This window comes from Leucopleurus acutus (genome assembly GCF_964270905.1).
Source record: "Leucopleurus acutus genome assembly, chromosome: 9".
Taxonomy (NCBI): Eukaryota; Metazoa; Chordata; class Mammalia; order Artiodactyla; family Delphinidae; genus Leucopleurus; species Leucopleurus acutus.
This window is the reverse complement of record NC_139144.1, coordinates 33,244,189-33,267,106: the sequence shown is the minus strand read 5'-3', so window position 1 is coordinate 33,267,106 and position 22,918 is coordinate 33,244,189. Positions and strand designations below refer to the sequence as shown.

The 22,918-nt window shown below is 35.4% G+C and overlaps 1 protein-coding gene across 5 annotated transcripts in view; it reads right to left on the bottom strand.

Moving 5' to 3' along the window:
* The window catches only part of RUNDC3B (RUN domain containing 3B), a gene marked incomplete at its 5' end in the record, with an annotated part of 145,899 nt that overhangs the window by 61,201 nt on the left and 61,780 nt on the right, over nucleotides 1-22,918 (bottom strand). For 4 of the 5 annotated variants that reach the window (XM_082846381.1, XM_082846379.1, XM_082846377.1 and 1 more), the window contains 3 exons: nucleotides 958-1,047; nucleotides 11,731-11,816; nucleotides 18,773-18,906. In XM_082846381.1, the coding sequence (XP_082702507.1) occupies nucleotides 958-1,047; nucleotides 11,731-11,816; nucleotides 18,773-18,906 (310 nt within the window). The remainder of the gene's footprint in view (nucleotides 1-957; nucleotides 1,048-11,730; nucleotides 11,817-18,772; nucleotides 18,907-22,918) is intronic. The other variant, XM_082846378.1, reaches the window with a different exon arrangement.

Sequence of the window (22,918 nt, the reverse complement as noted above, 5' to 3'; positions counted from 1 at the left end):
TCAATAAAAATATAGGGCTTCCCTGGTGGTGCAGTGATTGAGAGTCCACCTGCCGATGCAGGGGACATGGGTTCGTGCCCCGGTCCGGTAGGATCCCACATGCCGCGGAGCAGCTGGGCCCGTGGGCCATGGCTGCTGAACCTGCGCGTCCAGAGCCTGTGCTCCGCAACGGGAGAGGCCACAGCAGTGAGAGGCCCGCATACCACACACACACAAACACAAAATATATAAATATATGTATATATATACACATATATATATACATATATATATATAATACTTCCTTCATTCTCATGTTTCAGTTCTTATTCTAGACAAACCTTTTACTTTTAGTACAATGTAAAATCTTAGATCAATTAAAGAAATGCAAAAGGATGCTGCCATCAACCTAAAAAGAACTTACAATGTCCATTTTTAGTACTTGTAATCTTATTCTGAAATCAATTCATCTTGTTGATAATAAAAGCAAATATTAACAAAATTTTTAATATTTTAGATACAAAACAAGAAACATAACATACCTAAGATAGCCTGTCAATATCCTCTTTATCTCACCACATGAGACAATGAAAATCTTTCTGGATTTGAATCTTCTTTTAGTGTATTTCTTTTTCATTTTAAAGCAGTAGTTGAAAAATACTAAGAGATGAGATCCAAAACCTTCCTTCAGTGCTACCAGAGTGCAAGACTTCTCTGCTTGGCAGGATGTGGTCCAAGCTTTCTTTTTACCCAAACTAGAGAGCAAGGTTGTCAGTTCATTACCTAAGTTTGAGACAGCCTCTTTTTTGAGAGCAAACCTATTTAGAAAACTGATCTCATTTGAAAGGGAACAACATAAATCAAATCAATACCCAACAGTGTGCTTTACTTAGAAAACTGAAAGAAAAGAATCGTAAGTAGAAACTATTATGAGGTAGAATAATTTTAAGTCATAATGCATACAGTTAGATGAAATACCTGAAATCAATAGCATTGAGTCCAAGCAGCATGCCAGCAAGCATATTTGCTTCCTCACCCAAGACAATTGCTCCATCTTCATAAAATCTCCTAAAAAATGAAATGGGTGGACACATAAATATTAAAAACTGACTGAAGTTTCATCTACAGAAATCACTTAGAGCCCAAGCTCAAGTAGAAAGAACTAAATTTTATTTAATTTGTCACAACAAGAACAAACTTGGATCACTCAAGTCTTGCAGATACTTAGAAAAAAAAGCTGCCACTGTAACAAAGAAAATCATTCTAAGTGCTTATACCTCTCTTAAAAAGAATCCCCAAAGTGACTCATTCAAGGGGTCTACAGTGTCTAGCATTTTTCTCTAAGAGTGAAGCAATATAAATGTCAACTGAAAGGTGGTAAATTCACAGTCATTTATACTGGTCTATTTTCAATACTAGGTAGATTATTATTCTATACATAGAATAAACACAAACACACATTCTGTTTTTCTGTAATTCCAAAGGTTATTAACTAAATTAAGAACTAGGAAGGTGTGATTAATAGTAATTTATGCTAACCTTTAACACTACAATACTAATAGGGCAGATGGGCTAGCAAGGTGGCTGCCTATGAAAAAAAGTATTCATCATATCTTTGGCAAAAAGTGAATATGAATCTATTTTGCTAATTCCTTGAAAGCTTTCTGTTTTGATCAATGTTAATTTTTAAAATACTAAAGTTTTATTTTAAAATATTTAAAATAAATATTTTGAAAAAAACTATTATTTAATATGGGCTTAAGGTATTTTTCCACAAAAGAATGTAAGATCATTGAATTTACTTCTTTTTAAGAATAATAGTATGCAAAAACTAGTTTATGTCCAGTAACAGGGATAATTAAATTGTTATAACTATTTATATTACACATAGTCAACACCACTCTGTAACACCCCACTAACTGAAAGGAAAGTTTCTTATTAAAGGAAATTTGTCTTGCTCTTTTCCATATTCCTGAGTTTATAAAGGCTGCATGTAAAGTTTATAATACTAGCATCAATACTGAAACAGTCCACAGTTTACCAAATACTTTTACAATCATACTATTTAATAATTGCAAAGCCCATGAAGTAAATGCTGAAGGAATTGTCATTCATTTCAAATTCACCACCAAGAAGTGAGTCAGGTTAAAACAATTTGCCCAAGCTTATGTGGATAAACTTATCAAGGAGGAAAACCAATCCTTCTTACTTTAAGTTCTACATATTTTCTATTAAACCATAACACTTTTAAAACAAAAATATTTAAAGAGAATTTAACCTCTGTTACGGACCTTAAGGAATTTTACATGAATAAAAAGTACAAAGAAAAATAAAAGACTCTTTACCCTCTGACAGATGTAAGGCTGCCAACAAACATGGTGGGAAGACTAGCTTGGATTAGATGTTTTCTGTTTCCTTGGAAATATGGGAATTGTTTTCATTCATTTACATAAAAGGAGAAAAACTAAAAGTTCCAGCCTAACAAAGATTATTAAAATAAATGGAAGTAATTTTCAAATGAGGTGTTCCACAAAAAGGTAATCTAAGATATATAGATTTGTCTAAAAGATATTTAGACAAATCTATATATCTGAGATCTTGTCTCTGCCCCAATGGCTAAATCGGCCGTTGATTGAATATTTTATCAACTCCTGGAAGAACTATGATTCCAGTGGTTCTAGACCACCACATTCTATGGGACACAGGTGTTTGTTCTGGCTTTTGACACTGGCAATCACCCATTATTCCTAGTACTTCCCTATATAAGAAAAGGTATACTTTTATTTGCTACCTTGAGCCCACCATGTTTTAAAGTACATTCTAGGAGTCAGATCAAAACTATTCTTGCTTGTTTCCTAATGTTAATATTATATTAGGAACTAATGAAAAATACCTGAAACAAAAACTAACTGGTTTTTAGAAAAAATTTTAAGCCTAAAGGTCATTTATGTGTGTGTATATCATATTGTTTTACTGAGGTTTTTTGGCTTTTGTTTTACTACTGATTTTTTTAAGCTAACCTATATAAGTGAAGTGCTTGCTATACGTGAAATCAATAATTCCACTCAAATAAAACCAAGCATGAAGCATAATGCTGCAAAGACCTGATTTAATTTAACAGTTTTCACTGCAACAGAGGGGAAGGGAGGAAAAATGGAAGAGGAAAGGCTAGTTAAGAGAATTGTCCATTGTATGCTGAACTTTTCATTATTAGTCCTGGTTAAAAAAACAAAAAATTTTCAGTAAATGTACTTCTAACTTTTGAGATAACAAATTTTTAAAATAACAATATTTAAAAGAATACTAAGTGATCTGCAAAAGATTATATTTCTATCATTTAATCAAAGAATTAATCAAAGACAACACACTCATTCATGTATATTAGAGAGGTAGAAGCTATTAGGAAAAATTTATTTTATATTCCCTTAATCAAACCAACATATCAATAATTTTGACTGAAAATCTGCTTCTTGTTATCAATATTTTCAAAGACTTCTAAAGACTGTAAGCTTTCAATTTCTTCATTTTATCTCATAGAAAAATTGGAACATTAATAAAGTTTGCTTATATAACCAAGATTATGTAACCAATGAGCCAAGAGCAAAGCCTAGGATGACTAATCCAATAATAGTAAGGTATATACTAAAAAAATTCCCTTTTTTGTTGAAAATATTTTTTGTTCTAAAGAAAATATTTTTATGAGCAGGATCTAACCAAAAGAGCATACTGACTTGCAAAAATGTATTATAAATATTGAAAGTACCAAGGTGAAAAATATATTAAATACTTCTGTTTAAAGATTTATATAGTAGACTATATCTTTAAAGAAGTTTTGTATTTTAGAAGCAAAGGAAAACTGTGAGCAACTATTTCATATTACTGTGGTCTGGAAGAAAAGCTCCCACTTTCTATTAGGTATACTCTTTCCAATTATTTGTATGTTGACTAGAAATATATTAGAAACTAGAAAAAGTATTTAAAATAATACCCTAATAAGAATAATACTCTTTTTATTAACACATATAATTTAATTTTAGTTGAAATATGTGTCTATAATGCCATCCTTAGTGTTCATTCTGAAAGACTATTTTAAGGCCTTTCAGGTACTTCAATAACAAATATCCTTTGGGTGGGATCCAAAGTGAACAACCAGAATAGATGATGTTGATATTGCACAATATCATGCTTCAAAATTTCCTTTTTTGAGTCATAAGTTATTCCACACACTAAAAGTGCAATATTAAAATATGAGAAAGCTTATCTTATAAACCAAAGAAATTTCTTTATCAACATCTTTTTCTCTTCCCCAGTTTAGCCCTTACATAAGAAACTTGAAGGGAGGAGATAAAGAAGATTCTCCCTCATGACATACAAAACAAATTACAGCATTATAAAGAAATGTTCTATTCTAAGTCAAATGGAATCAGGATGAAAAACTGGCCAAAAAATAAATCTCCAAAAGGTCTTGCTAAGAATGTGAGATTCTTTAATTATTTTTATCAATAAATACATAATATAGCAAGAACTGTGCTATATCCTATAGATAAAATGGTGAACAAGGTAAACATGACCCCTCTTTATGGAGCTTATAGTCTAGGGGAGAGGACAGGCTGAAAAAAGATAATCAGAGATGGTAAGTAGTATAAAGTAAATAAATAAGTTGTTGAGGTAGAGAAAAAATAAAGGAGAACCCAACTTTGAAGAAAGTCATTAGGAAAGACATTCTCAAGTGTTTAGTCTGAGACCTTAGGCCCAGAGAAGTTTGATCACACAGGGCTCTGTAGGCCACATAACATTAACAATAATTGTAAACATTTACTGAGTGCCAGGCAAAGTTTTAAGTGCTTTACGTGAATTATCTTGCTTAACTTTACCACCAAATACTATGCCATGGAGGGAGTAAGCAATTTACCCAAGATTCCACAGTCAGAAAGTGGCGAATCCAGGGTCTGACTCCAGGGAATGTATTTGCAGAGCCTGCTGGCTAAAGTAATGAGAAACTATTTCAATGTTTAAAGTGGGAATTGACAGGATTCCTTTTACTTTTAAGAAGACTGGCTGGAAGCTGGGTGGCTACTGGGAGGGGGCAAACTGGAATCTCAGTTGGGAAGACAACAGGGGAGTATAAGCAAGAGATGAGAAAGGTATGCATTACACTTGCAGCCATGGCGGTAAAGGTAAACGGGTAGATTCGAGATAGATTTTGGAGATAGGATCGAAAAGAGTTGCTACTGGAACAACTGGAAAGAATGAAGGAGAGGGGCTTCCCTGGTGGCGCAGTGCAGGGGACACCTGCCAATGCAGGGGACACGGGTTCGAGCCCCGGTCCGGGAAGATCCCACATGCCGTGGAGCAACTAAGCCCGTGCGCCACAACAGCTGAGCCTGCGAGCCACAGCTACTGAGCCTGCGCCCCTAGAGCCCATGTTCCACAACAAGAGAAGCACCGCGATAAGAAGCCCACGCACTGCAACAAAGAGTAGCCCCCACTCGCCGCAACTAGAGAAAGCCCACATGCAGCAACGAAGACCCAATGAAGCCAGAAATAAAATAAATTTATATTTAAAAAAATGAAGGAGAAAGAGGAATCAAACATGAATTTCAGATTCTGACTTCGTCAGCCATGTAAGTAGGGCAGCGAAACCATTTGCCAAGAAGTGGGTCAACGGGGTTGTAGGATGGGGTGGGGCACGGAATCAAGAAATCTGAAGTATCTAGCTAGAGGTTTAAATGTGGTGCCGCCACCATACAGCTGGTATTTAAAGTTCCAGGGAGATGGATGAAATTCTGAGAAGAGAAGAGCAGACAACAGAGGACTGAGCCCAGAGAATACTGACACTAAGAAGCTGTGAAGAGTAAAAGAAGCCTGAGGAAGGGCAATTACAGAGGGAGAAAGAAAAGCCAGGGAATGCTATATAAGTTAAAAGCAGAGAGGTTTTTCAAGAAAGAGGAAGTTTTCAACTATTTTAGCTGTACAAGGAAGTACAATGTGGACAGAGAAATGTCCGTCTGGGTAGCTTGTGGATTATTGGTATTCTTTTAAAATTATCCTTGGTGGAGTGGTGAGAGGCAGGAGCTGGACGAGAATAAAGAGCGACTCTCAGGTAAGGAGATGAAAGTGTGTATAAAGATTTTTGAGAAGTCTGGTGATGAAGCAGAACATGGAAATGAGCAGTATGAGAGGGAAATGCAGGTTCAAGGGAGAAGTTTTTGCTGTTAAGGTAGGAGATACCAGTATATGCTTCTACGTGGGTGGGAATGATCCAGCAATGGGAAAGAGATTGAGGATGAGGAAAGAGAGAGGTGATAACTAAAGGAAGAAGTGAATGGGGATAGGATCTAGAAGAAAGCAGCCTCTGACAGGAGACACATTCCATCACAACAAAAATGATTGTCTTGGGCTTCCCTGGTGGCGCAGTGGTTGAGAGTCCGCCTGCCGATGCAGGGGACACGGGTTCGTGCCCCGGTCCGGGAAGATCCCACATGCTGCGGAGCGGCTGGGCCCGTGAGCCATGGCCGCTGGGCCTGCACGTCCGGAGCCTGTGCTCTGCAACGGGAGAGGCCACGGCAGTGAGAGGCCCGCGTACCGCAAAAAAAAAAAAAAAGGAAAAGAAAAGAAAGGATTGTCTTGACTGTTAATATGATTCTTGTCTTCAGTCTTGACTCCTTGGGCTTTTCATCGGCTGTGGCGAGGTCCAGATCCTCCTCAGCTACCACTTCACAAATGAGGTACTGGGTCCCACAGAACAAGCACATAAGCAAGCACCAGGAGCAGCAGCAGCAGCTTTTCATTCCGTTTTATGGCTGAATAATATTCCACCGCATGGAGTGGACATTTTGCTTACCCCTTCATCAGTTGATGGATATTCGGGTTCTCTCGCCTTTTTGGCTCTTATGGATTATGCTGCTGTGAACATCTGTGTACATGTTTTTTTTGTGAACACATGGTTTTAATTCTCTTGGATATCTGTATCTATTTATCTAGGATTCATGTGCTGGGACATATAGTAACTCTACGTTTAACTTTATGAGGAATTGCCAGGCTGTTTTTCAAAGTGGTTGCATCATTTTACTTTCCCACAATCAATGTATAATTGTTGCAATGTTTCCACATCCTTGCCAACACTTGTTATTATATATTCTTTTTTTTTTTTTTGCGGTACACGGGCCTCTCACTGTTGTGGCCTCTCCCGTTGCGGAGCACACGCTCCGGATGCGCAGGCCCAGCAGCCATGGCTCACGGGCCCAGCCGCTCCACGGCATGTGGGATCCTCCCGGACCGGGGCACGAGCCCGTGTCCCCTGCATCGGCAGGCGGACTCTCAACCACTGTGCCACCAGGGAAGCCCATATATGTTCTTTTGATCGTAGCCATCCTAGCAGGTACGCAGTGGTATCTTGCAGTTTAGATTTGCATTTCCCTGATGCCTACTGATGTTACACATCTTCCATGTGTTTCTTGGTCATTTGTGTACCTTCTTTGGAAAAATGTCTATTCAGATTCTTTGCCCATTTTAAAATTTAAAAATATTTTATTACTGAGTTGTAAGAGTTCTTCATATATATTTCACAATCAAGTCTCTTATCAGATATAGGCTTTGCAAATATTTTCTCCAGTTCTGTGGATTGTTTTTTCACTTTCTTGAAGATATTCTTCAAAGCAATAAGCTTTACATTTTGATTCTGCCCAATTTATCTATTTTCCTTTTGCTGCTTGGGTGTTTAGTAACATGTCTAAGAAACTACTATCTAATCCCAGGTCATGCAGATTTACATCTATGTTCTCTTCTAAGAGCTTTACTTTTAGGTCTGAGCCATTTTGAGTTAACTTTATATGTGCTGTGTGGCAGCAGTCCACAAGCACATTTTAATCACGTGTATTTTTTTCATCTTAATAATGTAAAACTTTCAAACATTCAAATTCCTAAAGACCTTCTTAGTTCTTGAAAGGTGTGGTAATTTATCACTACCCCATCTACTCCCCTATCCTTTAGAAAAGTGTTTATCCATTCCTTTTTCTTCCCCCTTTGTGACAGCTGAGTAATTTTGAAGTTTTACTCTATACGTCCCTCTTCTCTTACTCCTACTATCATATCGAGAAGGTTAACGTTTTTTGAACACTACTTTTGTCATCATAAATGAAGTACTGTGGTGCAACTGCAAGGTAATAAACAGGATTCCACACAGTAATTTTTTCTCTACTTTATATTTTCCACAGTTGTTATTTCAAAATCTTACCAGAATATTTTCGATCTTGTTTCAAATGTCACATTTGTATTCTTTAGCTTAACTTTTCTAATTATTTTTCAGGCCACGGGTGAGGAGAAAGTAAAACTTTGAGCAAATTATTCAGTTTCTACCTTACTTCTCTATCTCTAGGTTTTCCCAGTAACCTACCAAAATAATTCCTTTTTTTTTTTTAGCTTGGATTCTCTTCTTGAGTCTGCCAACTTCCCACCTCTGGCTCTTTCCCAACAACACCCCAATCCGTAAACCGTGAAACTCTTCAAGGATTTTTTCAATTGCTCACCAAGATATCCTCCACCGTAGCAAAAAGATCACATGAATTTCTCTAATACTTTGGAGCGATCGTCACGTACTTCAGAAGATTTATCGTAGTTGTGCTCCCCACAGTTCCTCTACCCAATCCTTATCCTTGGATTTTCACTGATCAGTACTTTCAAGCTGCCTGTCTTAGCTCATGTAGCTCCTCCTTCTGTACTGGGGTAAACACTTGTATCACCATTTTAAAAGACCTCATTACTCTCTATCTGCGAAGAGTAGAACAAGAAGAAATCACTTGATTCAGATACTCTCAAGACTCCTAAAGAATTAGAGGTCATTTCTCATTGTTCTACAAGCGCTTATGTCAGGGAGCATCCAGACAAAAGGTAAGGAATAACTCTTCTTTCTAAAAGTACGCGTGTTATTTTACAAACCTAATCTTCCAAATACATATGTTTTCGCTATGGGTTCACAATCAAATTTATTTATAATTAAGTTTCTCTGGTTTGATTTCAGTTAATAAAAAATAAGTAGTGTAAATAGTTAAAAAAAAAAGACTTCGTCTTTTGGCAACTGCCTTTTTTTAGTTAACTTTTAGGATGAGAGTTCTGAAGTAACTACTTACTTCATTTCTTGATAATTACAGAGCCATCATAGTCACATTTAAATACTGTGTATCTGTGTATATAAATATGATGTATTTCTGTGCGTGTATAAACATATACTAAGCCATGTTTCTATTTGAATAATATATGTTTATATATTGTTACAAGAATATTTTTACTTCATGAACTTTTTACAGCTGAATCACTTCCTTTTTTCAAAAAAAACCCAGCTAATACCTAAAAACAAGGCAAAAAGGATTTCCCTTAAAAAATTTAAGCTACTCACTCTAAAAATAGTCTATTCAAGTACTATTTCTACCCCACCCAATTGTGTAAACTAAGAAACAAGACTAACAACTTAGAGAGATTTTTTTTTTCTTAAATTTATTTATTTATTTTTGGCTACACTGGGTCTTCGTTGATGCACGCGGGCTTCCTCTAGTTGCGGCGAGTGGGGGCTACTCTTCGTTGCGGTACGTGGCCTTCTCATTGCAGTGGCTTCTCTTGTTGCGGAGCACGGGCTCTAGGCACACGGGCTTCGGTAGTTGTGGCACATGGGCTCAGTAGTTGTGGCTCGTGTGCTCCAGAGAGCAGGCTCAGTAGTTGTGGCACATGGGCTTAGTTGCTCCGCAGCATGTGGGATCTTCCTGGACCAGGGCTTGAACCCGTGTCCCCTGCATTGGCAGGTGGATTCTTAACCACTGCACCACCAGGGAAACCGTAGAGAGATTATTAATGTTTTAATTTCTATTTAGAAAAGACTATCTTGTTATTGTACAGGAGATAATTATGGTATAAACTTGGTTTTGATTTTATTAATTTAGGATTTTTAGGTTTGATCTATGAGATTCTGATACTACTTTTATTTTTGAAGCCTTATTATCTTCAATATTTATTATCTTCCATAATTAAACGTATTTACTAGTGATGATAAATAAAACAAATGTTTCATTGCATAAGACTTATTTCAAATGTCTAAGAGTTTATCATCATCTCACTGTCCATCTTTAGAAATATCTCAAGAGTATCATACTGCTTTAAAAGAATTCAATAAGCATATATCAGATTTACTTTATGCAAATGCTTCTTGGAGTTAAAAGTCTTTATATCCTGGTCAAATTTATAATGATAATTTTTTCTTTGTATCTTCCAAATAAAAAATTTATTGTTTTATTACCTAAAAACATAAAGACACCTAAGTAAAGATATTGTAATCTGTATTAGCTAGTTAGCTAAAAGAATGTGTCATAATAAAGGCCCAGATTTTCTCAAAATCCAAAATGTCAAATATGGCATCAGGACATGAACTTAAGATTCCAGATACATGATTTCTGTATATATAGTCCTAATTTTCTGTCAAAACTGGTTTACAGACGCTCTCTTCTTTAAGAAATATGACTAACGAGGTAGAAATAAGTATGGTAATTTAGAAGTGTCTAAGGCAGTGCTGTCTGATAGAACTTTCTGCTATGAAGCACTGTTCTATATCTGTGCTGTCCAATTTGGTTGCCATTAACCACAGAAGGCCAGTGAACACCTAAAATGTGATAAAGCAACTGAAGAACTGAATCAGTAATTTTACTTTTTAAAAAAATAAATTCATTTATTTATTTATTTTTGGTTGTGCTGGGTCTTTGTTACTGCGTGTGGGCTTTCTCTAGTTGCGGCGAGTGGGGGCTACTCTTCATTGCGGTTTGCGGGCTTCTCACTGAGGTGGCTTCTCTTGTTGCGGAGCATGGGCTCTAGGTGCACGGGCTTCAGTAGTTGTGGCACGTGGGCTCTACAGTGCAGGCTCAGTAGTTGTGGCCCACAGGCTTCACTGCTCCGCGGCATGTGGGATCTTCCTGGATCAGGGCTCAAAACCGTGTCCCCTGCATCGGTAGGTGGATTCTTAACCACTGCGTCACCAGGGAAGCCCAGTAATATTACTTAATTTCAATTTTAATTTACACAGTGGCATGTGGTTAGTGGTGACTGTATTGAATAGTACATATCTAGGATATTGAAAATATTGAATATTTTCATTTACAAATACTACTGAAATGGAAAAAAAATGGTTTCTTTAACAAAAGCTATAAATATAGATTAGCAGACCACAGCTGAGTAGGAATGACTGTTGTCCTAATATGAACCTTTTCTCGACCATCATAAAAAATTAATAAAGTCCTGTTTTGCACAATGTACCATCTTACAACCCAAGAAGAACATTGGTACAGACTGCCCTAAAAAGACAATTGAGCAACCATTAATTATATTATATAAGAATTAAAGAAATTAATATTGTGGTGTGGAAAGAGAAAGAATGCTATAGGAATTTCACAGATTTTTCTCCAAATTGGTTAGAAAAAAGTCTGTGGAGAAAATGAAACTTCACATGTTGAAAAAGTAAGAATCAGAAATTGTTCATAAAAAAGATATTCCAGGCAGAATGTGAGGCCTGAAAAGATAAACCAAGGTAAGATGTATGCTTAGTTGAGAAACTGCATTTTCCTGAGAAGACAGTGGATTTATCTGAGAAGTACAAAAAGGAGGAAATAAAATAGGCAAGGACTTTAAAAACAAATGCGTCTTCATCTATTCTTACTGCTAAGTCTTCTGGTAAATCTTTTAAATATATATTGAAAATTAAAAGGACTTTTAAACCTGGTTGTTTTGAAGTCTCTCAGAGCTGTAGAGATGTATTCAGATAAATGTTTTTCCATGAGTGCTACTCTGATCCAGGCTCTACCCTAAAAGGAAGAAGAAAGAATCAAACATGAAAAAAAAAATTAGAAGTTAAAATATATTTTGCCTGCTATGTCATAAAAATATTAACATTTTAATATGCAAAGAATAACTCACTCAAAATATGCATTTGATAAAGACTAAAAAATAAGTAGATAAGATGAGGTAAATTTTAATTATAGATAGTAAATACTTTGTTCTCTGAAGGTGCAGGGTAGATCATGTCAGATTAACTTTCTAGCATCTGAAGGGACATAACCATTAATATTGACTTAACTTGGGTTACAGACTTCTTGTGAATTATAGAAGGAAATCACAAGACATATCTCTTTACTTCAATGCCCAAATCAACATGCCAATTAAAATGAGCCCCCTTATAAAACATGAAGAAAAGAGTCCGTTCTCATTAATAATCACCCTCACACCACTTGTGTAGTCTTTCCAGAGGAAGGTTTCAGACAACCAAATGTCATTATTTATCATGCATCCAAATCACGAGTTACTGAATTTGGTGCCTCCAGAGCATATTCTAAAGACTATTACCAAAAATTTAAACCAGAAGAAACAAACGCACAACAAAAGCACCCAGAAGCATACTCTAGAACAAAATCAGAGAAAACACACAATTCTAACAAAATATGAAAAATTTAATTTTACTTTTGAAAAGAGGTAACATCATTCAATAGTTGGGACTAGCCAGTTAAGTTTTGTTATAATCCAAAGCATTTCTTCTGGATTCTTTGTTTAGAATGAAAGACTATAAAGATTATATTTTTTAGTGGGAATTTTATAATTCAATTACTTTCCTTTTCACTCAACCCTTTCACACATCTCCAGAAAATCTATGAAGATTAACTATATAGAAATTCAAAACACTGCAATGGCAGATAAGAAAAAGGTGTCACTAACCAATATATATGATGGTCGACTACCAGTATAGAAAAAGAAGCACTGAAATGTCTACAGTTGTAGAAATGTCTACAACTCTAGTGAATTCACCAAAACTGTCGGACAGAAGGATGAAAACGGAGTTAATCCAGACGTGGAAAAACCTAGCAGGCTAGGACTTCCCTGGTGGTGCAGTGGTTAAGAATCCGCCTGCCAATGCAGGGGACACAGGTTTGAGCCCTGGTCCGAGAAGATCCCACATGCCGCAGAGCAACTAAGCCCATGCGCCACAACTACTGAGCCTGTGCTCTAGAGCCCGCGAGCCACAACTACTGAGGCCGTGCGCCTAGAGCCTGTGCTCCACAATGAGAAGCCACCGCAACGAGAAGCCCACGCAATGCAACAAAGAGTAGCCCCCGCTTGCCACAACTAGAGAAAGCCCACACACAGCAACAAAGACCCAATGCAGCCAAAAATAAATTACAATAAATTAAAAAAAAAAAAAACAACGTAGCAGGCTACAAGCAGCAGTATTGTTGGGAAATAAAGGAATGATATGGGTGTGATTAGCATGCCAGTCAGTTTGCCCACCAATTTGCCCATCTTTTTTTAACCTAAAAATCCCTTAGCTTGCCCTGTGCTCAGTCCATTGTTTCTGCTGAGTCAGCCCAGGGAAACCTACAGTCAGTTGTAGCAGATTGGAACAGAGGAAGGAAGAGGCAAGCATGAGCTCCCAGTCTCAAGTTTCTTAAAATTTCATCTAAAAGACACAGAGACTAGTAGTAGTGGCTTGAATCAAAAAGCTACATTCTAAAACAGAAGCGGGAAAAGCTGCTCTCCAGAGAAAGTTAGACACAGGAGACTGTGCTATTGTTAAGATAAGAAATATGGGGGAAAGTCCTGCTTCCTGATTTATTAATTTCAATCCACACAAAACTGGGCTGCACCTAGTTTCCTGTCCTTAGATGTTTGTGGAATTCTTTGTTATATTGTCATAATAAATGGTGCTGATTTTAACAGTTTCTTTTCTTTCAACAAAAGAAACAGAAGATATAAAGCTTGCTGGGACCATAAAGGGGGAAAAGCTGAAAATTAGGTTTAAGATTTTAGACTTTATCAGATAATGGCGAACCACTGAAGGTTGCTGTTATTGTCTGGGAGACACAAATATTTGTTTGTTTGCCACTAAAGGTTTTTCCAAAAAATAAACGTAGTCAACACTTCTTAAGAATGTAATTAATACATGCTTACCTCTGTTTTAAGAGCATTTTACACATTAAGATATTTAATCCTCACAAGAACTGTGTGTGAGTCAGGTTACAATACTATCCCTACTTTACTATATGAAGAAACAAAAAATAGACACAACTGGAAGACAGGAAACTCATGCCACCAAACCAACCAACCTAATTGAACTAATACCCATACACTCTACCTTCCCTCCTATTTCAGGGGATGAACTGTAATCATTTAAGATAGTAAAAAGACAAATCACAGAGTGGACAAAAATACTTGCATTATATGTATCTGACAAAAGAATCTCATTTGTAGAATGCCAAGAATTCTTACAAATCCATAAGAAAAAGATAACTCAATTTAAAAATGAGCTGCAAGGGGAAGATTTTAAACTATAGCGTCAATTTCTTTAGTAGACATCAGAATATTCAGATGCTTTCTTCCTTTTTGTGTTAGCTTTGTAAGTGACAGTTTTCAAATAATCTGCCCATTTCATTTAAATTTTTTAATTTATAGGTGTGAAGTTATTCATAATACTTTCTTTTAGGATTTTTAATGTCTGTAGGGTCGATGGGTTTTACCTCTTCTTCATTACTGATACTGGTAATTTATAATCTCTTTTTCTTTTCTTTCTTGAGTAGCCTTGCTAGAAACTTAACAGTTATATTAATCTTTTTAAAAACACCAACTGGGACTTCCCTGGTGGCACAGTGGTTAAGAATCCACCTGCCAATACAGGGGGTACGGGTTTGATCCCTGGTCCAGGAAGATTCCACATGCCACGGAACAGCTAAGCCCGTGTGCCACAACTACTGAGCCTGCGCTTTAGAGCCTGTGAGCCACAACTACTGAGCCCGCCTGCCACAAGTACTGAAGCTCATGCACCTAGAGCCCGTGCTCTGCAACAAGAGAAGCCAACGCCACGAGAAGCCTGCGCACCACAACGAAGAGAAGCCCGTTGGCCGAAACTAGAGAAAGCCAGCACACAGCAACGTAGACCCAACGCAGCCAAAAATTAATTAATTAATTAGTTAAAAAACCAAAAAACACCAACTTTTGGTTTTGTTGATATGCTTCTAGTGTACATTTGTTTCAATTTAATTGAATTTTTGCTCTTCATTATTTCTTTCCTTCTACTTTGGGTTTATTACTTTGTTTTAAGCTTCTTGAGATGAAAGCTTTGATCACTGATTTTTCAGCCTTTCTTTAAAAAAAATACATAAAAGCCTATTTAAGCCTATCTATTCTCCTCTAAGCATAATTTTTTATATATTTTCATTATCATTACTTACCAAATATTTTTCAATTTCATGTGTAATTTCTTCTTTCATCCATGAGTTATTTAGAAATTCTTCTCAAATTCAACTTATATAAGCATTTTCTAGTTATCTTTTTATTATTGATTCTACTGTGGTTAGAGAACATACTTATATTTCAATCCTCTGAAATTCATTGAGGTGAATTACAACTTAGCAAACGACCGATTTTTGTACAAGTTCTATAAGAATGAATATCCTGTAGCTTCCTATTTGGATTTTCTTATATACACCAGTTCTCTAGTATTCTTAATCTTTATATTTTCTTTATTTATATCATAATTACTTAAAAGTTCATTATCTGCATCTCCCATAGGTCTGTTTCAATTGTCTTTTTTATATTTCTTAGTTTTATTCATTTAATCTTGTTTCCTGATATACCTGGTGATTTCTGATTAAATAATGGACACCGTGGAGGAAAATTTGTAGCAACTCTAGTGCTACCTTTCTCTAGAGTAGATTTGCTTTTCTTCTGGTAGGCAGACAGTGTACTTGAAAATCACCTTGTACAACTTAAGGACATCGCTTTTAGGTCTTTTGAAGGCTGGTCTTCATCTGAATTCCCCTTACTCCCAAGGTATAGCCTTTCTGGGGTCACAAATAAAAGCCTGGAGTGTTTACAGGGCCCCTCCAATTTGTGTGACTTCCAGGTTTGGGGCCATCACACTAAAGAACTAGGGATAGGAAAAGTCGAGTGGTAGTTAAAAGAGGAGGTAGATTTGTGAATCAGTAATAGAAAATGAACATAAAAATGGCCTCTTTGCAATACTATATCTTATTGCAAAGTTCTAGTATTTGGTAATTCTGGTGTATCTGTGATTAACACCCTCTCTCTGCCTCTGCCTCTTTCAGTAGAAAATTTGGCTAACCAGCCTCTGGGACAAAGCACTGACAAGGCCAGCTTCTGAACAAGGAAAAAGTAAACAAGAAGATGAGACCAGGAATAACTAGGAAGGATTAGGGACATAAGTCATAAGAATGTATTAAAGACTACACTCACAGTTCTGTCATGGTATAGGTGCTCAATAAAAATTTATCAGGTGGAAGGATGCATGGATATATGAATGGTTGATATGAGTAGTATATTCAGAAATTGGTCTAATATGTTAAATTTAGGAACAAGGGATAAATTTAGGAACAAGGAACAAGGGATAAGGTTGCTTATCCTAACAAGGATGGGGGGGCAGTATAGGGGTAGGAGAGTGGAAGGTACAAACTACTGGGTATAAGACAGGCTACAAGGATGCACTATACAGCATAGGGAATAGAGCCAATATTTTGTAATAACTGTAAATGGAAAGTAACCTTTAAAAATTATATTAAAAAAAGTAAAAATAATTTTTTTTAAAATTTAGGTACTTGGTCCATGTTTTACAAAATATTTAATTTCAATATATGTGTCAATTTTGCTAACCAAAAATTTTCCATAAGAAAAAAAATCTTTCTGAATAAAAATGGATACAGGAACAATAAACTTAAAAACTACACTGTTGAAAGATGATTGTTATACATTTGTGTATTATACAGACATGTAATTTATTAGGTTATGATTGTCAAATAATGAATTGAATTAAATTATGTCAACTTAAAACTATCTAATATTTTCAGCCTTTATTTTCTACTTCATTTTTATTTCATTCTGTAACTCTTAAGTGTCAAAAATGGTAAGGAAAGTTATGACAAACCAATAAAAATAAATAAACTACTATACTAAAGCTAATATACCTTATGTCACCAGCTCAGACCTTTACAATCTTAAAAATTTTGAGGACTCCAAAGGGTTTTTACATAGGTTATATCTATCCATATTCACTGCACTACAAGTCAAAACTGGAAACTTTAAAAATATATAGTAATTAAAAAAATAATGAACTCATTATATGTTAACACTGAAAACCATATTTTTATGAAAAAATAACTATCTTTCCCTAAAAAAATATTAGAGAGAAAAGACCTCTGTTTTACATTTTTACAAATCTCTTTAATGTATGGCTTAATAAAAGAGAACTAGATATCTGCTTCAGCATTCTATCTGTTGCAATGGGTCGTTCTGGTTGAAGCATGTGAAGAAAATCTACCCTCACACAGATACATAATTGGAAAAAGGAATCATTTAATAGCCTTTTCAGATAATTGTGGATGATATTCTCCTTTGGTTCTAATCAAAACTCAGTAAGTGATAATTTCTTAAAGGTTAATTGCAACATGGACTCTATAACCATATCAATGAATGTTTCATACTGTATTACATTCTTACACTTTGAATGGATCTTTTACCCATGCATGATTTTATTATTCCACACATCAGACGCAAGAGGGAAGAGATATGGGAACATGTGTATATGTATAACTGATTCACTTTGTTATAAAGCAGAAACTAACACACCATTGTGAAGCAGTTATACTCCAATAAAGATGTTAAAAAAATAAAAATATAAGTTATGCAGGTCTACAAAATACTGACACATTCCATTAAATAATATATATTTTTGTTAATATCAACATCAGTGTTATTAGAAAAGCATTTAAGTACTAGGAAGTTATCGAGTTAAGATGGTGAATACACTACAAGTTTTCCAAAATTCTAATTTTTACTGGAAAGCTTTCATTTTACCATTGGCAACAAATACTCTCAAGCTGTTTTTCTTGAAGGAACAGGTTTACTTCATTCATCTTTACTTATGAAATGTCTACAAAATGCCTACGTCTAAAAAGGCTATAGTTTGAATGTTTTTCTTTCAAGTAAAAATAGTATTACATGACAAAAGTGTCTAGTTCAGTTAACAATTCAAACTACTGCATGAGTACGTTTCCTTGAGACAACCATCACATGTCAATACGCTGTATACATACTTCCCATTTTGTCACTCAAGATATTAAAAAGACAGCTTCTCAAAGCTTGAGATTTAATTAAATTAATAATGTTTACTTCACCATCATGGACATTAAGTGAAACTGGTTTTTGTTTTTGTTTTTAAGACTGAATGTATGGTGAGGAAGAACTCAATGACTACTAGTATAGTTTGATGCTACTCCTTTAATTTATGCTAAGGCACCAGTTAATTTTACCCACCATTGCTTCTGCATAAGCAGTGCAAGTATCACCCCGGTGCAAAAGGCAAGTAACAATTTGGTACTATGTGAAAATAGTTTTGACATTATGGACTGCCAGCGCAGGACACTAAGAGTCACTGATTTAGGTAATTCAAGAAATGTAGAAACTTCATAGACTAGGAAATATTTTACTGTGCTTCTCAAAAAAGAAATTCATAGTTACTAGCTTCATACCTTCCTGCTATTTATAAGGCAACAGTGAAGATTCAAGAGCATTCTAAAATAATTACATGCTACTAAAAATAAAAAATGAAACAAGCCTCTGAAAGATGTTAAATTTGGTCAAATGCTTAATTCCAACAAAGAAAAGAAAGATTTTATATAGCAAAGAGCTCAAAATTTTCTATTTGGGTCAAAATTGTTTAGGATTAGATTACACGTACTGCACATTATTATTTATGCCTTACCTTAGCTCTAGAGGAACTGACATTTTCCATATTTTCAATGCTGCAGATACAGTTCTGTGAAACTTTCCGGCAAGCCACTCTGATATAGTCCCAGAAGCTACGAGGACTTTCATAACCAAACCAGGTTACTTGACCTTCAGGAGACAAATTGTAATACAAAATAAAACTAGACTAGAAATTCAAAACTCAAGAATAAAACTCTGAGAAATAAATGTCAGTAGAGTGTGCAATTGTGGAAACGGCACCTGGGGTCAAAAAGCCTTACGTCTGGTCCCGTTCTACCTTTACCTAGTTGTGTTACTTTGGGCAATTTATTTAATGTATCTGGATCATAGTTTTCTCAACAATAAAATTAAATTAAATGAAGTAAAAAGGGTCTAGACACTAAAAAATCTCTTACAGGTTAATATCCTGTTATTCTAACACAGTCTTTCAGAGAGCACACAGGTATGCCTCTTTGTGGTTCTAGTTAAGCGTTAATTTAAACTTCACCAGTTGCATCCTGAAGCTTCCTCTTCTTGGAAAAACAGAAAAAACTTAAAAGGCAACACTTTTTCTCCTCTTCAGAGGGATACTTCAAAGAAATGAAACAATGTGTGGTCTGTAAGTACCTATAATCAGTGAGACTCCTACATTCACTAATCATTCCCACCCATTCACCACCATTCTACCAAACCTTCATCTAACTGTCATTCATCTGCTCTCTTCTAGTCACCAACCTGTGACAAGTCCTTCAGGCATTTACTATTCTAATCTTCCAGATTTGGGTAATTATGTATTGTTCAAGAACAAATGTTCTTTTGTGTGTATCTTATATTAGTATTAATATTTCTATGCAGGACTTTGAGTAGTAGGTCCAGGGGAACAATTTTTTACTCTGAATATTTTTAAATGGGACATGAGAGACATCTTAATATTTCTTCAGGTGTCTGGAATAATTATTCTTACCTAGGGAAGTTGTTCAATCTTAATGAAGAAAGATTAGCTTTTATATTTTAAAATCTCTGCTTCTTTGTTTTCAGTTAATATTTATCTCAATCTTCTTTTCCCCAGTAACACGTTCTCTCTAAGCAACATCAAAAAGAGTTAAAGTGTTCTTGCCCACAAGCAGCATTTTAGGAACAACGTCTGAAATATTTGAGTGGTGTCCAACCAGGGCAGCCCATAAGAATGACTGGGCTTCTTTTAAAAAGTTCTAATGTCTGGGCTCCACCCAAACTAAATAATCAGAATCTTTGGGGGTAGGCCTACACACTGGTATTTTTTAAAAGATCCCCCTGGTATTTCTAATAGTATGGTTACTCAACCAACAGAAAGCTCACATATCATGATAGGTAACCCCTGTTCATCATGGAGGACATTTCCAAGGGCTCCTCTTCTGGTGTGATCTCTGCAGTAAGTTACTCCTCCCTACGTGCTGGCATATCACCCTGAGCTTACTTACCCTTATAATTATCTGCTTACTTGATTGTCTCACATATTAGGTGGTAAGATCACTAAGGCAAGGACTGTATCTTATTTGTCCTCAATTCTATCTCCAGCACTTAACACAGTGCTTGGCTCATAGTGGGCATTTAATAAATATTTACTAAACAAATCGACTGGTTAATCAGCACAAAACAAAATCTTAATTGCAATGCATATAGAAATTTGAATTTAAAAAATCTAATTAGTATCTTTTTACAGAAACAGCTCAGTGACAACCTGGTATCAAGATGTCTGCATGCTAGATTACAGATATCAAATATTCTGGACAAATACATTTAGCTTTGTCTACAAATAACTAAAAATACAAAAGCATCTAGAAATCTTTACTCAAACATCTATATAACTCAAATGTCTCCTTAAAAATTAAATCTCACTACCAAAAAATACAAATCTATAGGAATGTTTATAATCTTCCTTCTTTTTCTCAATCTCTCCCCATCACTTTTCTTTGCCCCCTCTCTTCTTTAGTTAAAAAAAGTTCCTAGAACAGGATCTCAGTATAGTCTGTCTTTGGGGCAATTTTCATGTTGTCAATTTATTAGCCATTTGGAGAGGAAACAAGATGCCTAATGGTAAGAATATGAGCTTCTGAGCCTGGTAGGCCAGAATTATATCACTTTCTAGACATGCAATCTTAAGCAAATGACTTAACTTCACTCTACCAATCTGAGTTTCTTCTATAAATTGACAATAATGGTGGTATCTACATGATAATACTGCTGTGAGGATTAAATAATGTATGTGCAGCAATTAGTATACAGCCTAATACAAATATTAACAATGATTAATACTGTTATTACTATTATCATACAAATAGTCAAGAGACCCAAGGTCCCCTTGCATTGCAAAGTGGGAATGAGATGCACAGTGAAGTTTTTCCCATTACTTGCTTAGAATCTAGAAAAATCTTTAAAATTTACTCCCTAATCCAACCTTTTACCATATCAACCATTCTAAATTTACCTCTCTAAAATCTAGTCTTGACTAATTTTCCTTGGCTTCTATTAATTGGGATTGTCCCGCAATTTAAAAATGAGGAATAGCTACCACACTTCCCTCAAGAAATGGAGTACCATACACTGCCAGGGACCTCAAAAGCAGAATCACAAGATTTCTCTGGTGACTTTATTTTAAATCTTCTCATGAGTTTGGCATGACTGAGGAAATTAATTTATGAGAAGTTTCAAAGTAGAGCTGTTGAAAACCAAAAGAATAGAACAGAGTCCCCTTTTGGAGGAGAGGAAACAAAGATATAGAGAAACTAAAAGTCTAGGCTTAGGTTAAACAGAAAAGGAATGGGCGCTAAATCCTTAGGATTCCTGCTATGTGTAGGATATGCTGTCTACAAGACGTTCACCCAAGAGACAATGACAAGATTTCCTAGCTAACGAACTGAGAAACTAAACAATTAACAAAATGACATGTTGCCATGACTTGCAGGGCCTTAAGTATACCAGTAGTATCTTCCCAACACTGCTACCTACTCAACAAACTAGATGAGAGGATGACTTGGCTTGATTCTGCCTTCCTTTCTCTTTCATGTGCATCATTTCCAAAAGGAAGTTTTTAAATCAAGACCCTGAATTTTTCACATTCAGAAGGATGTGGGTTAAGAGTCCCTTGTTAGAACCTCCAAATGAACTCTCATGTAAATTGTCCATGTATCCTAGGGTTTTATTTAAATAATTAAATAATTTCTGCATCTATGAAAAGGGTTGAAGTTAATTAAAAATAATGGAAGTGTTCAATTGGTTATTTGAGATATTATTACTTGAACATCACTTTTACTTAAACACAGATTAACTGCTAGCAAAAGATGTACTTGGGCTATTAGTCTGTAACCAGTATTCAACAGGAAAATTAAAAAACAAAGCTACAGGGTGATCATGCCTTTAAAAATAATTATTGAGGTAATAAATAATCACTCCAAAGATATTCTCATTTCCTTTAAAAAGAACCAGAAAAGCAAATCACATAGCAAGAAACTGACTAGCCTACATTTTGAAGAAATTTTATTCAGGAGAAGAATTATGCTGTCACTAACAATTCTCTTTTTAACGTTGCTGACAAGTGTAAGTGTATAAAGTGCTTTCAATTTTATATGTTTTTAGTAGTTGACTTTTTACCAAAGACAAAGTTAAACAAGCTTTTCAAAACTTATTCCCAACCCATCAATCCAACTCTAATGCATTTTAGGCACAGAAATGAATGATGAAAGTTTGCTAGACTAAAAGATCTGCTACTAACCAGCTATGTGATGTCTTTCCCACTAAACTGCCTCATTTTCAGCAACTTAAAATGGCCTGTGATCTCTAAGATCCAATGTTATTCTAAAATTACTCTTCTATATTATTTAACTTAGACACCTAACTTAATATTACTTTAGATACTTACCTTAATATTTTTTAAGGTATCTAACTTAAATAATATAGTCACATCGTGCAATATACTCGTGTTTTGCTTTTATCTTATTTTATGGCAAGATGAGACCTTCTAAAAACAAGAACTAAGCTTTCCAAAGTGGTTCTCTATTTAGTAGTGGCTAATGACACATCATCTTCTGATAATATAAAATATAAATGAATCTGTTAAGTGACTTCCTTTCTCCACCCTTTGTATTAGTACTTCGCTATGTAAAGAGCCAATGTAAGACTGGTC